General features: G+C 39.8%; 1 protein-coding gene across 1 annotated transcript; it reads right to left on the reverse strand.

Annotated features, from left to right (window-relative positions):
* Positions 1–11,903: 11,903 nt before the first annotated feature.
* On the reverse strand, positions 11,904–13,064 carry TAS2R3 (taste 2 receptor member 3; the record flags this gene model as incomplete). The annotated part of the gene is given in 7 exon segments (XM_082661404.1): positions 11,904–12,079; positions 12,082–12,388; positions 12,392–12,450; positions 12,453–12,531; positions 12,535–12,603; positions 12,886–12,986; positions 12,989–13,064. Coding segments are annotated over 7 exon segments (867 nt in total).
* Between the last annotated feature and the right edge of the window lie 4,139 nt (positions 13,065–17,203).

Consider the following 17,203-nt stretch of genomic DNA (forward strand, 5'->3'; position numbering starts at 1 on the left):
AAAACTACAAATAGAACTACCATATGACCTAGCAATCCCACTACTGGGCATATACCCTGAGAAAACCATAATTCAAAAAGAGTCATGTACCAAAATGTTCATTGCAGCTCCATTTACAATAGCCAGGAGATGGAAGCAACCTAAGTGTCCATCATCAGATGAATGGATAAAGAAGATGTGGCACATATATACAAGGGAATATTACTCAGCTATAAAAAGAAATGAAATTGAGTTATTTGTAGTGAGGTGGACGGACCTAGAGTCTATCATACAGAGTGAAGTAAGTCATGAAGAACATAGGGGTAAGATGGGAAAAAAGACACAGACCTACTAGAGAATGGACTTGAGGATATGGGGAGGGGGAAGGGTAAGCTGTGACAAAGTGAGAGAGTGGCATGGACATATATACACTACCAAACATAAAACAGCTAGCTAGTGGGAAGCAGCCACATAGCACAGGGAGATCAGCTCGGTGCTTTGTGACCACCTAGAGGGGTGGGATAGGGAGGGTGGTAGGGAGGGAGATGCAAGAGGGAAGAGATATGGGAACATATGTATATGTATAACTGATTCACTTTGTTATAAAGTAGAAACTAATACACCATAGTAAAGCAGTTATACTCCAATAAAGATGTAAAAAAAAAAACTAAAAATAGAACTACCATACAACGCAGCAATCCCACTACTGGGCATATACCCTGAGAAAACCATAATTCAAAAAGAGTCATGTACCACAATGTTCATTGCAACTCTATTTACAATAGCCAGGACATGGAAGCAACCTACGTGTCCATCGACAGATGAATGGATAAAGAAGATGTGGCACATATATACAATGGAATATTACTCAGCCATAAAAAGAAACGAAATTGAGTTATTTGTAGTGAGGTGGATGGACCTAGAGTTTGTCATACAGAGTGAAGTAAGTCAGAAAGAGAAAAACAAATACTGTATGCTAACACATATATATGGAATCTAAAAAAAAGGTCATGAAGAACCTAGGGGCAAGACAGGAATAAAGATGCAGACCTACTAGAGAATGGACTTGAGGATACGGGGAGGGGGAAGGGTAAGCTGGGACAAAGTGAGAGTGGCATGGACATATATACACTACCAAACATAAAATAGTTAGTGGGAAGCAGCCGCATAGCACAGGGAGATCAGCTCAGTGCTTTGTGACCACCTAGAGGGGTGGGATAGGGAGGGTGGGAGGGAGACGCAAGAGGGAGGAGATATGGGGATATATGTATATGTATAGCTGATTCACTTTGTTATAAAGCAGAAACTAACACACCATTGTAAAGCAATTATACTCCAATAAAGATGTTAAAAAAAAAATACCTGAGACAAATAACAATGAAAATACAACCATATAAAATCTATGGGATGCAGCAACAGCAGTCCTAAGAGGGAAGTTCACAGCAATACAGGCCTTTCTCAAAAAACAAGAAAAAAATCTCAAATAACCTAAACTACCACCTAAAAGAATTAGAAAAAGAAGAACAAACAAAACCTAAAGTCAGCAGAAGGAATAATAATAAAGATCAGAGAGGAAATAAATAAAATACAGATTTTTAAAAATAGGAAAAGAAACAATTAAACCAAGAGCTTATTTTTTGAAAGGATAAGCAAAACTGACAAAGCTCTGGGCAGGCTTTCCAAGAAGAAAAGACAGAGGACTCAAATAAACAAAATAAGAAATGAAAGAGGAAGAATAACTGACACTGCAGAAATACAAAAAAACCGTAAGAGAATACTATGAACAATTAATTATATGCCAACAAATTGGACAACCTAGAAGAAATGGACAAGCTTCTAGAAACACAGAGCCCACCAAAACTGAATTAAGAAGAAATAGATAATTTGAACAGACCGATCACTAGAAGTGAAATAGAAATCTGTAATAAAAAAAAAAAAATCTCCCAGCAAACAAAAGTCCAAGACCAGATGGCTTCACTGGGGAATTCTAAAAAACTTACAAAGAAGAACTTATGCCAATCCTTCTCAAACTCTTCCAAAAAACTGAAGAGGAGGGAACACTCCCAAAGTCATTCTATGAAGCCACCATCACCCTGATACCAAAACCAGACAAAGACACTGCCATAAAAGAAAATTACACGTTAATATCTTTGATGAATATAGATGAAAAAGTTCTCAACAAAATATTAGCAAACCGAATCCAACACCACATAAAAACATGATGAAGTTGGATTCATCCCAGGGTCACAAGGATGGTTCAACATACACAAATCAATTATTGTGATATACCACATCAACAAAAGAAAAGACAAAAACCACATGACCATCTCAATAGACACAGAAAAAGCATTTGATAAAATTCAACATCCATTCATGATAAAAACTCTTACCAAAGTGGGTATAGAGGGAACTTATCTCTACATAATAAAAGCTATTTATAGCAAATACATAACCAACATAATACTCAAAGGTGAAAAGCTGAAAGCCTTCCCACTAAAATCTGGAAAAGAAAAGGATGCCTAGTCTCACCACTTCTGTTCAACATAGTACTGGAAGTCCTAGCCACAGTAATCAGACAAGAAAAAGAAATAAAAGGTACCCAAATTGGAAGGGAAGAGGTAAAATTGTCATTATATGTAGATGACATGATACTACATATAGAAAACCCTAAGGACTCCACACAAAAACTATTAGAATTGATAAACAAATTCAGCAAGAGAGCAGGATACAAGATTAATATACAGAAATTGGCTGCATTTCTTTACACCAATAATGAAATATCAGAAAGGGAAAGTAAAAAAAAATCCCTTTTAAAATCACATCAAAAAAATACTTAGGAATAAACCTGACCAAGGAGATGAAAGACATACGCTGAGAACTATAAAACACTGATAAAGGAAACTGAAGGTGATTCAAAGAAATGGAAAGATATCCCAGGCTCTTGGATTGGAAGAATTAATATGCTTAAGTGGCCATACTACCCAAAGCAATCTACAGATTTAATGCAATCACTATCAAATTACCCAAGACATTTTTCATAGAACTAGAACAAATAATACTAAAATTTATATGGAAACACAAAACACCCAGAATTGCCAAAGCAATCCTGAGAAAAAAGAACAAAGCTGGAGGCATAACCCTCCCAAACTTTAGACAATATTACAAAGCTATGGTAATCAAACCATCATAGTACTGGCACAAAAACAGACATATGGATCAATGGAACAGAACAGAGAGTCCAGAAATAAACCCACACACCTATGGTCAATAAGCTTCGACAAAGGAGGCAAGAATATATACAATGGAGAAAAGACAGTCTCTTCAGTAAGTGGTGTTGGGAAAGCTGGACAGCTGCATGTAAATCAGTGAAACACTCCCTCACACCATACACACACACACACACACACACACACACACACACACACAAACTCAAAAGGGCTTAAAGACTTAAAAATAAGACATGATGTCATAAAACTCCTAGAAGAGAACATAGGCAAAACATTATCTGACATAAATTATAGCAATGTTTTCTTAGGTCAGTCTCCCAAATCAATAGAAATAAAAGCAAAAATAAACAAATGGAACTTTTCAAACATATAAGCTTTTGCACAACAAAGGGAAACATAAACAAAATGAAAAGACCCTACAGACTGGGAGAAAATATTTGCAAACAATGCGACTGACAAAGGCTTAATTTCCAAAATATACAAACAGCTCATACAGCTCAATATCAAAAAAACAAACAACCCAATAAAAAAATGGGCAGAAGATCTAAATAGACATCTCTCTAAAGAAGACATACAGATGGCTAATAGGCACATGAGAAAATGCTCAAAATCGCCAATTATCAGAGGACTGCAAATCAAAACTACAATGAGGTATCACCTCACACCTGTCAGAACAGACATCATCAAAAAGTCTACAAATAACAAATGCTAGATAGGGTGTGGAGAAAAGGGACCCCTTGTACACTGTTCATGGGAATGTAAGTTGTGCTGCCACTATGAAAAAAGTCTGGAGGTTCCTTAAACAACTAAAAATAGAGCTACCAGATGATCCAGCAATCTCACTCCTGGGCATATATCTGGAGAAAACTCTAATTCAAAAACATACATGTACCCCAATGTTCATAGCAGCACTATTTACAATAGCCAAGACATGGAAGCAACCTAAACATCCATCAACAGGTAAATGGATAAAGACGACGTGGTGTACACATATACAATGGAATAATACTCAGCCATAAAAAAAAGAATGAAATAATGCCCTTTGCAGCAACAAGGATGAAACTAGAGATTATCATACTAAGTGAAATGTCAGACAGAGAAAGATAAATATCATATGATATCACTTACATGTGAAATCTAAAAACCGATACAAATGAACTTACAAAACAGAAACAGACTCACAGACATAGGAAACAAACTTATGGTTACCAAAGGGGAAAGATAGGGGAGGGATAAATTAGGAGTTTGGGATTATCAGATATACACTACTATGTATAAAATAAACAACAAGGACCTACTGTATAGCACAGGGAACTATATTCAATACCTTGCAATAAACTACAATGGAAAAAAACCTGAAAGAGAATATATATACACCCACATATGTATGCTGACATATGGATATATATATATATGTTGATATATGGATATATATATGTATGTATCTGAATCACTTTGCTATACACCAGTAACTAACATAACATTGTAAATCAACTATACCTCAATTAAAAGAAAAAGTGTTAAATGTTCCAAAAAAGAGGGGGAAACCCAGTGTTGGGCAGTAACAGACCCAATTCAGAGGTTGATATACCAAGCTGTTGGGTTCTCGGTAGCAGGAGGTACTATAATTAAGATGTGATCATGTTGGCTAGCGAGAACGAGTAAGCTGGCTCCATCTGAAGTTACTTCTAAAAGGGTCGCTATGGAAAAAGTGTTAACAAAATCCTTTCTCCCCCTGCATGAGAATTTGACCTTCAGTTAAATATAAATATCTTACGGAGACCTCCTGCTTCCTTGAGTGTGATGGATGACTCTTAGGTGTGTATCCTTTGGCTCAACCCTGAGAGCTATGTCTATGAAATTATTACAAGAGAAATTGGATCCTTTGGGACATGAGGCTTTTATTTTAGGGAAGCTTCCACCCTTACCCAAATGTGGATCTCTTCTCCTTGCACCTGAACTGTATAACTGGCAGCAAGGACTCTGCAAAAGAAGAAAGTCTGACACTTCCCTGCTAGTGAACTGGATCCTTGAACTATACCCATCTGAGTACACTGGTGCCAGAGTGGCCTAAGACAGTCTTGTAAGTCTGACTACTTACTGGAAGCCAAGAAGGCTCACTTGTGGGTGTGCTGCAGCTGTGAGTCCAAACTCCACTACCTGGCAGATCTGTAGGGAAAGTTTTAGGGCAAACAGTCAAAGCAAAAGGGTGACTTAGTTTATTTGATGAAGGCTTTAAATAATGAGATCAGTCACGGATCAATAGGAATTACAAACTTTGAATTGTTTTCAAAAGAGTACCACTATTGCTTAGGAGGAAGAAAGAAGAAAACTTTTATTTCTTGGACTTTTTTGAGTGCTTATTATGTTCCCAGCAGTGTACCAGGCATCACAAATCTCAGCTAATCTTCAAAACATTTCTAGGAGGGAGATCTGGTTATTTCCACATACAGGTGAGGAAAACTAAGATCAAAGAGAATAAGTGACTGCCAAGCGTCACAAAAAATCAGTGGTTAAGTTGGAACGTCTTTCTGAGACTGAGCTCTTTCCAGTACACTAGGCCGCCCCTCATTGGTTCATTCATTCAATAAATTGTTATTATCAGCCAGTCCCTTATACGTTAGGTGCTGGGGAAACAAAGAAGAATCACCCACAGCACAACCTGCCTTCAAAGAACACACAGAATAGTGGGAGAGACAAATATAGACTATTAGATCAGTGTATTAGGTGCTATAATAAGGAAAAACAAAGGGTACAGTGGGAGTGTTCAGGAAGGGCATTTAACACAACCTTGGACATTCACGAAAGCCTTCATTAAGGAGACATATAAATTAACTCTTGAGGATGCAAAGGGGTTATCCAAGCAAAAGGCTACAGTGGGAGGGAGAAGGATATTAGAACAGGGGGAGAACTCTACCTGAAGACTCAGAGGTGACAAAGAGTGTGGTAAATTCAGAAAACAGAAGAATGGGGGGATGCAAGGAGAGGAAGAAGTGGTAACAGATAAAACTGGAAAGATAAATAAGAGACAGATCATGAAGTATCTACGCCATAGGTACAGATTTTGGACATAAATAATCATTACAGAAATTTGATCTAACATTTTAGGAAAACACACAGAATAAGTCCTTAACTTTATCTGAGAAAGCCAGAGAAAGTTTCCTGGAGGAGACAGGACTTTAAGGATAAGAGGATTTAACAAAGCTGGTAAGTGAGAAAGGGAATTCTAGGCAAAGAAAGCAGCTTATGCAAGAGAGTAGCAGCTAGAAGAGTATGGATATTTGGGAACTAAAGTAGTTCAAGGTTCTTTTGAAAAAGTAAGGAATTGGAAGATGAAACCAGATAGGAAAATAGCGGCCAAGTGATGAATGGCTTCTCATTCCAAGCTAAGGCATTTGGACTTTATCCAAAGCAATGGAGAGTCACTGCAGGATTTTAAGAGAGGAGCACCATGATTGTATGTTCACTGTATGAAGCCCACATCCCAGTAATGTGGAAATGCTTTGCTGGAAGGGGATGTAAATTGAAACAGGAAACTAGTTAGAACCCTGCTGCAGTCACTCTGATGGGTTGAAAAGAGCAGAAAAAGAGACTGGGGGGCATTTGAGAGAAAAATTTTTAGAGTACAACCAAAGGGATCTAGTGACCAAATGAATATTAAAGCTGAAGAAGAAGGAAGAATCTGGGATGATTTCCAAAATTCTAGTGCACTTGAGAAAACATAACACTTAACATATCTTTTAAAAAGACAAGAAGCATAGGCTGAAATAGGATTAGGCATTCAAGAGATTTTAGGTGGCAGGGAGCAAAGGAAGGTGAATAGAGTATTCAGACAGCAATGTAGGTCTGACACCTATAAAAAGGGAGGGAGAAGGAAGAATTGGATAGGAAGAGCCCTAGACTGCAACACAGTTCCAAAAAAGGTTCACCCAAGCTGATGGAGAGTCCTTGGGCCAAAACTGCCTGTTGGAAGAGTCTCATGTCTCAGTAGAACAGACCTACCTTAGTACTCCACAGTCTCCACCACTGGCTGACAGCAACCTGCAGGAAGTGTGGATCTCAGCAAAAGATCACCTGTGCCAGAACCCTCTGGTGATAAGAGGATTGCTTTATCATATCTGAAGCATCTGTTTCAATGATGTAGACATGGAATACTCATTTCTGTGTCTTTATTACCCACTGGATGCAATGTTGTTGAGAATAAGAACTGATCTAGTACAGTGTTTGGTGCAGAGAGAGTGTTAAATAAATGTCTGTGGTATGAATGAATGAACTAGATCAGGATAATCCAGAATCAAAACGGAGTAAGGAATTTATTTATTCCTGAAATATCACAGCAGCGTCTGACAGGTAGCCAGAACCCATCCCTTTCTCAAAGAGATCTGCCAGCTGAGCAGTAAGGTACAAACCTGAGCAACCAAGAAAGCTTCAGCAATCATCCCTCTCTGTGGCTGTGAGTGCCCTATTTGGCAACAGACAGATACCCAGCCTAGACGGAACATGTCAAGAAAGTCTACTCATGAACATCTGATAATATATTTTTCAGGGTTAACCTGGAAATATCACTCTGGTCATTGGGCGAGCTCCACCAAGTTACAAGGACAATTTAATTATAGTGTGGGCAACAAAATTCACTCACTCTGCAAACTAAGATATGTCGAGAAAAAATAATGTTCCTAATTTTGTCTAAAAGTATTAGAGTTTTCCTCCTGAGTCTCCACCTGTGGTTGAGGGAAGAGTTTAATCCAATGGGATAATGCAAAGAATAGCTTCAGAAAAATGTTCATCTTCTACAGATTTAAAAATAAAAACCTCTGAGACATCCTCCCCATGCCATGCTTCTCTCCTGCCAGCATTCAAGGCTGAGTCTGTGCCTGCGCTTTGCTCCTACTGACTGCAAACAGGGAGCTTGCAGCCAGTCTTCAAAGAGGAGGAAAACCAGGACTCTCACCTACACTACCTGCAATCCCTTTTCTTTCTCCCTCTTCTCCTTTCCACCATCCCCTGGGGGCTGAAAATAGGCTTTCCCTTATATCATGTCCCCTTATACCACCAGCAACAATAAACTTCATGGATTCAGTGTCATAAGAGTAGGACTCCAAGAGGTACATACTTCCAGCTCAACCCTTGGTAGGTTACTAATAGCTAGTATTTGTTATGCATTTACTATGCTTTAGTTGCTAAAACACTTTCTATACATTTAATCCTCACACCAATCCCATGAAGGATGCCTATTTTATAGCAAAGGAAACTGTGAAGTCCAAGGAGGTTTAGTAACTTGCCAAAGATCATGCATCTAACAAGTGGTGGGGTCAGGATTTGAACCCAAATGTGTGATTCCAGAACTAACATTCTTAGCCACTACATTATACATTTTTCTAGTCCAGCAAAACGTAGAAATACCAGAAAATAATATACAAGCAGCAGCAGCACTTGTTGGAGTTTATAAGGTCACTTTTGCTTTCTTAAAACAGAACTTCTCACAGATTATGAACAAATAACATTGACCTTCCTTTCCACTTATCCCAAATCAAGAAAATCACAAACACAACTTGCAGATCCTCTAGATAGCCCTGTTCGTCAACAGCTGGGAAATATCAGGGATATTGTATTGGTATAAGGTAAAGAGCATTGGTAAGCTCTGAAACTGTTTAAGAAATGTTGGAATGTAATTTGGGGGCGGAGGTTTGGTTTTGTTTGTTTGTTTTCCATTCATAATCCTCCTGGGACCAAACGATGGTTCAATCTCATTAACTGTGAGGAGCTATGAACTTGGCCTAAGAGGTCAGAGAGTATCAAAAACGAGTAGTTCCACGAGACATGGAACATAGGGGGCCCTGGTGGAAACTTGGAAGGTTTCAGGAGGTACTGTCATAAGTTGCTGTTGATTCCTGTGCTAAAGCCCCACGCAGTACACCGAAGAACAGATGCACTTGGCACAGACACGGCTTAGGAACAAGCTCCAGCATGCAACTGGACTCCAAATGCGGGGACAATTCTCATTCCCATACTTTGACCCTGGTCACAGTGTGGGAACCAAGCCATGCTCTGGTCCTTTGTGCGTGAAACAACTAGATTTAAGAGTCTTAAAGGATTTAGCAACTAAAGTTAATTTATTGAAAGCAAAACCAAACAAACAAAATGGCCGCTTCCAGGGTTTCTCAGAAATGGGAGTGAGGCATTAGGTAGTTCTTCCCCATGGCCTGGGACTTGGTGAGGAGCTGGCAAATTAAGTATTTTCCCTGATAGATTCAGAAGACCATATCCTCCCCAAAACAGCTACACTTCCCTTCAGTGTGCCTCCAGCAGCAAGACTCCTTTCCTCGGCAACCCACCCACTACTCAGACCCATATCCCCACTCCCACCCCAGACCTGGATTAAGGGAAGTCCACATATTGATGAAGTTGCATAACAAAGTCTGAGCTTTTCCATGTGTCACCTCCAAATTTCTCTGAAAGTGGAAACAGGAGAGGGGTTGGGAATGCCACACCTATGAATCTGATTTCATTTACTCCCAGGGAAGGAAACTCTGCACTCAGCCAACTGGACTACCACAACAGGCTCCCTTATCAGGAAATTCTACATTTTCCATCCATATTCCAGGCTCCAGTGGAATGAACAGTAGTGGTAACTTGAGCAAGTTTACTGCACCACATCTGAATCTGCTAGATCAGGGTAGGATTTAATGGAGCCTCAGGAGAAATTCCTCAGTCAGAGGAGGAGTCCTTCAGAAGTTAGCCAAAGGCACCAGGAAACAAACAACAACCAAGCCAAAATCTCTAGTAAAATGTTATGTTCAATTAAAAGAGAAGAAAATCCCCACACCCAAAGCAGAAGGCAGAATCAGGAACTCAGGTAAGGGCTAAAGAACCAGAAAGTCAGGGCTAGGTAGAGAAGCTGTCAAAGTGACAGGAAGTAGGAACGAGTGTTCAGAGTGGGTGAGGATGAATCCCAGAGCAGGCTTTAGGGTGAACAAAGCAGACACCAACTGAGACAGCATGGTTATTCCACCGTTAAACTTCCCTGTGCTGAAAAGCAGCAGATATTTTTATTAATTACAGAAGTACTCGTTTCAGAATCCTTCTTTTTTAGTGAATTATGAATGAATATTAAATCATTCTTATAAGTTTCAACAGATACCTTTTTGAAAGAGAATTTTAAGTTATGTCAGGATTAGGAATTCTCCTAGCAGCCCCGAGAGGTATGTATCAATTTGAAAGCAAACAATACAGACCAAAAGACATTTTGAAAATGTCTATAATTTTGAAAATGAATATATAAATCAGAACAACTCAAGAATTCATTTTTGGTTACATATGACAAAATGCCAAGTAATGTGGTAATCTTTCATGCTATGTCAGAATGTAACCCCTTCATAAAATAACAACAATAGTAATAATAGCAGTATTTATTGATTATTTACTCCATGTGGGACTCTAAGCAGTTTTCATGTGTTAACTCACTCATTCCTTCCAACAACCTATCAAGAAAATACTGTTACTATTCCCATTTTACAAATGAGGAAAGTGAAATAGAGAGAGGTTAAGAAACTTCCCCAAGGTCACCCAGTTTGTAAGGGCAGGGTCAGGATTTGAACACAGGCCGTCTGGTACACATTCTTAGCCCCAAAACTTTATACCTGAGAGCCCCATTAGTGATAGAAATCCAGATGCAGAATTGCCATGTGTCCTAAATATGTTTACAAGTTTGAGATCTCAAGCAACAATATTCTCATTGACTTGTCAGCACTGTTCAGTGACAGGAAGGAAATCAATACCTACATAATTTTATTAAAATAAAAGTGATTATACTTATAAAAACTGCTTATATTTTTTTTTTATAAAACTCTGAAATTTTAAAAGCAGATATGCATCTTGGTTAATTAAACAAACCAAAAAACTGTTGGGATTTTTGCCCAGTCTAAAAACTTAAAAATGACTTGAAAATCTACTTTAGCAAAATGATAAAGGAATGCAAAGGACGACTGAAATTGAAATAAAATGACTTAACCACCAGACTGGATTAGAACCTAGTATCCAAGGGTCTTGATTTTCATTCCACTGCTTGTCATTACACAGTGGATTTGTGGAAACTGATCTCTTGTGGGAATTGCTGTTACCACACAATTCACGGTCTGTTACGCTAACAGCTTCACCTACTGCATGCTGACACGATACACTGAGCTGAAACGATGGCACACATTGTCTCATGAATCTCTAAAACCCCGTGAGGTCAGTATCACAGTCCGCATTTTTAAAAGGGGGAAGAGAGGTAATTAAAGTAACTCACCTAAGGCCAAAAAGTCTTGGAAAATGGACAGAACCAGAATTCAAATCCAAGTCTGTGGGACTGCAATGCTTTTACTCTCACCCCTGTAGATCACTACATTGCTATCAGTATAAACTTTAAGTTAAAGTTAATAATCAGCTCATTATGTTGAGCTGATAGTTATTAAAATACAACTCCATGTCTATATAGTGAGTGTTTTACCACACTGACACTTTCCAAAGACTATCCTCTCCAAAACAACCATACAAGGAGAGGCCACGAGAAGTGTCCCGAGTGGGACAGAATGAAGCAGTAGTGTCTCTCCTACTGATGTGACAGAAGTGGTGCCAAGGGAGGGTAAGGAAGAGCCCTGTAATCCTGAGCCAGGTCTAAGGACTCCTAGGCTCCCTCCTGTGCCCGCAGATGCTCTATGGAAAAACAGGTTCCTTGGATCCAGGCTTCAGATGACCAGGCTCACACCAAAGCGTCTCCATGAACATCTGCTTCAGCTTATTATTTCCCAGAATGAGAATATATGAGCGGCCAGCAGGATATAACATTGTAATTACTTCTCCAGTCATCATAATCACCTCAGTTGCTGGTAGAAATAACTGGATGTCAAAATTGCAAAGAAAAGAAAGTAAAGTAGGAAGAGAAAGAGGAAGGAAAGGATGATTTTGATGGCCCTCTTTTGGGCCTCAGTACTTGGATATCTGGAGCCGGTAAAGTTTTGCTGCATCTGCCGCATACGCCTCCCCAGAGAGAGGATGAGCAGAAAGTAGGAAGCTAGAGATACAATTAAGGGAGGGAGGTCCCACAGAGTGCCAAGAAAATGGATCAGCTTATATTCATTTCTTTTCTTTCTAAAGGGTTCAGTCACATTCCCTGTTCCATCAATTCCACTGAGAACAGACTAGATCTTAAATTCATGGATCAGAGAGACGGCACTGCTACATGATAAGAGCAGGGTACCAACAGCATCCATACAACCAACCTGGAAACTCTCCACTTGAGCCAGAGGAACGTAGGATGGGAGAAACTGGCGACTTTCAGGCATTAGAAGACACTGAGACAGGTGGCAAGCCAAATGCTCAGATGGTTTGTAAATGTCCAGAAAATATCACTAGTCTGCATGATTGCAAATTATTCATCGTGGAGTTTGGAAGAGAACACCATCAATCAAGAGAATCCACAGCAGAGGGCTTCCCTGGTGGCGCAGTGGTTGAGAGTCCACCTGCCGATGCAGGGGACACGGGTTCGTGCCGCAGTCCGGGAAGATCCCACATGCCGCGGAGCGGCTGGGCCCGTGAGCCATGGCCGCTGAGTCTGCGCGTCCGGAGCCTGTGCTCCGCAGCGGGGGAGGTCACAACAGTGAGAGGCCCGCGGACCGCAAAAAAAAAAAAAGAGAATCCACAGCAGAACAATCCTGGAGAGACCCCGGTTAGTGATGATGAAGTCAGACAAAGAGGTTCTCTTGTTCTTGAACCAGCTGCTACCATTGACCAACCCATGAAACTATTCCCCGGCATTCCCAGAATGAACTGAGTGGCAGTCAGAACCAGAAACCCGCACTCGGTGAGTCCCAGCATGTCAGCTATTAGGCAGACCTGATCTTCCTTCTTTCTGTGGATGAACACTCTCTTGCTAACTTGAAATCTGTTAATCATCTCTACCTGCTGCTTCTCTGTACCTGTCTCTTGTCTCTGCCCAATTTAGTCTGTTGTGGAGCACAATTTAGCAAACCCTCTCTGCTCTTTCAGGTCCTCTTCAGAGACAACATGGACTGTCATATTCCATCTATGATCTAAACTCAGAAGCTCTTTGCCAAAATGCAAATAGAGTAGTGTCCAGTGTCACAAAGAGAAAGAAGAGATCTGAGTCACAAAGAAGATGCAGGATTTGGACTCAGTTTCAAAGGCAGAAGGGTTCTGAGCCACCCAGAATGGAAAGGTGTGTCACCAGAAGGGTCGCACAGAATCACTCAGAAGAGTGAGAAGTCTTACTCTTCAGGAGGGAGGACTCAGGGACATATACAAAAGGGCGAAATATCAGAATTCCACTATAAGGCACTATTACAGTCACCCTGGAGGGAGGTTTACATTCATAAAATAGAAAAGGTTCAGTGTCAATGGTCCTGGATTAGAATTAAAAAGTGTGCCTCTTAGAGTATGCCTTACATGAAGGGGCTACAAGCTCTTCCCTAGTGAGCCATAGCATCGGAAATTCTTAACTACCTGAATATTTAGTGATAACAATAATGAAGTATCATATGAGCTACTCAAAGTATGGATTTTTTCAGAGGGACGACCACTGTATTGATATGTCAGTAATAGTTCAGGCTGACAGAAAACACACACAGACACTCCGTCAACCAAAACACTGCCTTACAGATTTTGACTATAACCAATAGTAATACTTTTTATATTGTCTTACATATATATAAAACATATATATGTATGTATATATATATACATGTCACAATCTAAATATTGGATTGGCCAAAAAGTTCGTTCAGGTTTTTCATAAGATGTCATGAAAAACCCAAACGAAATTTTTGGCCAACCCAATATATGTATATAATACTGGAACACAAAGGTTTCACAAAACCATACTTCCCTTTCTACATGTGTGGCATTCTGATATTTTCTATCCTATTCTATTTCTTTCAATGCTGCTTGTATATCACAAACTTGATTTTACAACCTACCAACGAGTTGTTACAACTACTGTTTGAAAACACTGATCTGAAGGGTAAAGAAAGAAATCCATGCCATCAAGATACAAAACAGAGAGTTCAGCAACACTATCTAGTAACAGACTGAGGGATACATGCCAAGGAGCCACTCACCCGAGCTAGTGAACCTCATCAGTCTTGGCATTATGTGGTGTACGGTACGGTTACAGAGCATCGTAGAGACACTCAGGCATAAACACAGTCCTCCTTAATTACCCTCAGCTTTCTCAGGCTAACTTGACAACCTGGTCCAAATGCTTCCTTAACTCTGTGCTACAGAATTAGAATAAGGCCAGTTCCCAGCTGTCCCTGGGAGTCTTGTAACAGAACCTTAGACCAGTTGTAGGGCTGATCCTGCAACCTACCACCGATCCTGTTCAGTTTTTTTCTCAGGGCCTCAGATCTATAGATGCAGATTTTTGTCATTATAACACCTTTTACCTCCCCTCATAAGAAGAAATACACTAATAAGATTCCTCTACCCATGTATTAGAATTATCCATGATGAAAAAGTTTAGAATATACAACATATCAGAATGCATTTCACTTACCATTTCAGTTCAATCATACTTTTTTACTACCCCTATTATTTTTACCCCTTCCAAAATTAGAACTTGTACCCTTCTTAAGTTGCTATTGAGCAATTTAGGGTTAACTGTCATTTTTCTTTCTCATGTTTTGATTCTCTCCCAGGACAGTGTGTTTCCATGTACACCACATTAGCTGGTGACCAGAGTTCAATTTCCCAAATGACTTTTGTTGAATATCATCATTATCACTGCTATTATTCCATCAGGTACCAGTGATATGAATTATGAGCCCATAGTTATGACCATTCTCACCTCTTAACATAAATACTAAAACCATCATACTATAACTAATACCATAGCATTAGTAATGGCTGATTCCAAAATGTATGTTGGCCATGGTCAACCAAATAACCACATATACGCCAAGTCCAACTCTATTAAGCCTGCAGTTTGTTGGAGGGATCAATACTAGAGCTGTGATATTGTGGCACCCCAGGCTGCAGACATCTAGAAAAACTACTTAGAGATCATGAACCTGCTTTCCTTCATTCTTTTTTTTTTTTTAACATCTTTATTGGAGTATAATTGCTTTACAATGGTGTGTTAGTTTCTGCCCCATAACAAAGTGAATCAGTTATACATATACATGTTTCCATATCTCCTCCCTCTTGCGTCTCCCTCCCTCCCACCCTCCCTATCCCACCCCTCTAGGTGGTCACAAAGCACTGAGCTGATCTCCCTGTGCTATGCGGCTGCTTCCCACTAGCTATCTATTTTACATTTAGTAGTGTATATATGTCCATGAGTAAAAGACCAAAGTAAGTATATAAGTGAAGGCCTTGGCAGAAAATAATTTGCATAAACTGGGTAATTCTAGAAGAGTTTTAAAAAGGGATTATTTACAAAATGATGGACAGAGTACAGGGAAGCCATAAACAGATAGTGCAGTACCTCGGGGCTAGGAAAAGTGGGGCACCATACCATGATACCACTGAGAGAGAGAGAGAGAGAGAGAGAGAGAGAGAGAGAGAGAGAGAGAGAGAGAGACCTGTGAGGAGGGGACCTCCTGACCGTAGCTGAGATTTTTCAGTTGGGAGACCCTGAAGAGAGTGAGCTGAGAGAATACACTTCAAAACACAGATCAGCAGACTAACAAGGCATTCTGAGATCATCTTCCACTCCTTCATTATTCTTGACACTTTCTCCACAAGGACTTAGACATCATGGTCCAGGTCTTTGCATCATTCCCGCTTCTGATACTAATCTGCATGACAATTGTGTTGATAAACGTCAGGAGTACACTCGGACTGACATCAAGACAAATCATAGATAATATCCATTTATACCAATCAAAGTTCAGTAATCTGAAGAACACAGAAGGAAGTCAGTAGAGCTGAGTGTACACAGCAGAGAGATCAGCAATATATATAAAATGATAAGTAGTATACAGCCTTCCAAGTCCCTTAAAGTCCTGACCTGGAGAATGCACAATGGCCAGTAATAAGTCTAAGTGAGCATCTTATCAGGATCCTAAAGGCCCACCCTCAAACTATATATGCATAAATCCATTCTGTATGTGGCTAACATGGACGATTTTCCATTTCCATTGCCTCCACCGTGGTCCAAGCTACCATGATCTCTCATATGAACTGCTCAATGGCCTCCTAACCCATTTCTCTACTTCTAATCTTTTCTCCCATAATACATTCTCCATACAGCCACAAGAATGATCCTGTTAAAGTGTAAATTAGATCATTCCACTCCACTACTTAAAACACTTCACTGGCTTCCCAGTGCAACTGCACAAAATATAAACTCCTCATAGTATACTGTATACTGAGAATCTCTTCTAAATTTCCTTCTGCATGCAACAGAATTCAAGATAAATTTTATAATATCACATGGTCTGCGTTAAGGAACAGGTTTTACTGGAGTAAGAGAAAACTTCTATATCCACAACAGAAATGGAAGCATGGCTCCTCCTCACCCTCCTATGACTGCACAGAGGGACCTGGGCACTGTTAGGTTAGCAGTATACATCTGTATGCCAATGGAGATACCTCATCCTCTCTATTGGTCTCACTTCTTGTAACAAAAGTGTGAAAGCAATTTTGTCAGTAGGAAAATAAACAGTCTGCCTAATGCCAGAAAATCTGGATTTGGGAAGCCAGCTATTACAGGAGCTGTCTAGGAAGGCCACCTGACCAACACCTGGGGACCTTAGATGTTCTAGTTCCCAGTGTTAGAAGGAGAAAGTCATCAATTCTGTGGGAATTGAGCTTATGTGAAACACATAAGTGCTCCACAGAAGTGAAAGAAAGATAAACAGGTTATCTTTTTCCAGATAACCTGTTGTCCAGGCAACCTAGATTGAACTCCTAGGGTTATTTTTGGATGACTTTCATCTTTGCAGTATAAATTTCCTATAAGAAGTGTTCAAATTTCCCAGTTTGTCCGGGACAAT

This window comes from Grampus griseus (genome assembly GCF_964374135.1).
Source record: "Grampus griseus genome assembly, chromosome: 9".
NCBI lineage: Eukaryota > Metazoa > Chordata > Mammalia > Artiodactyla > Delphinidae > Grampus > Grampus griseus.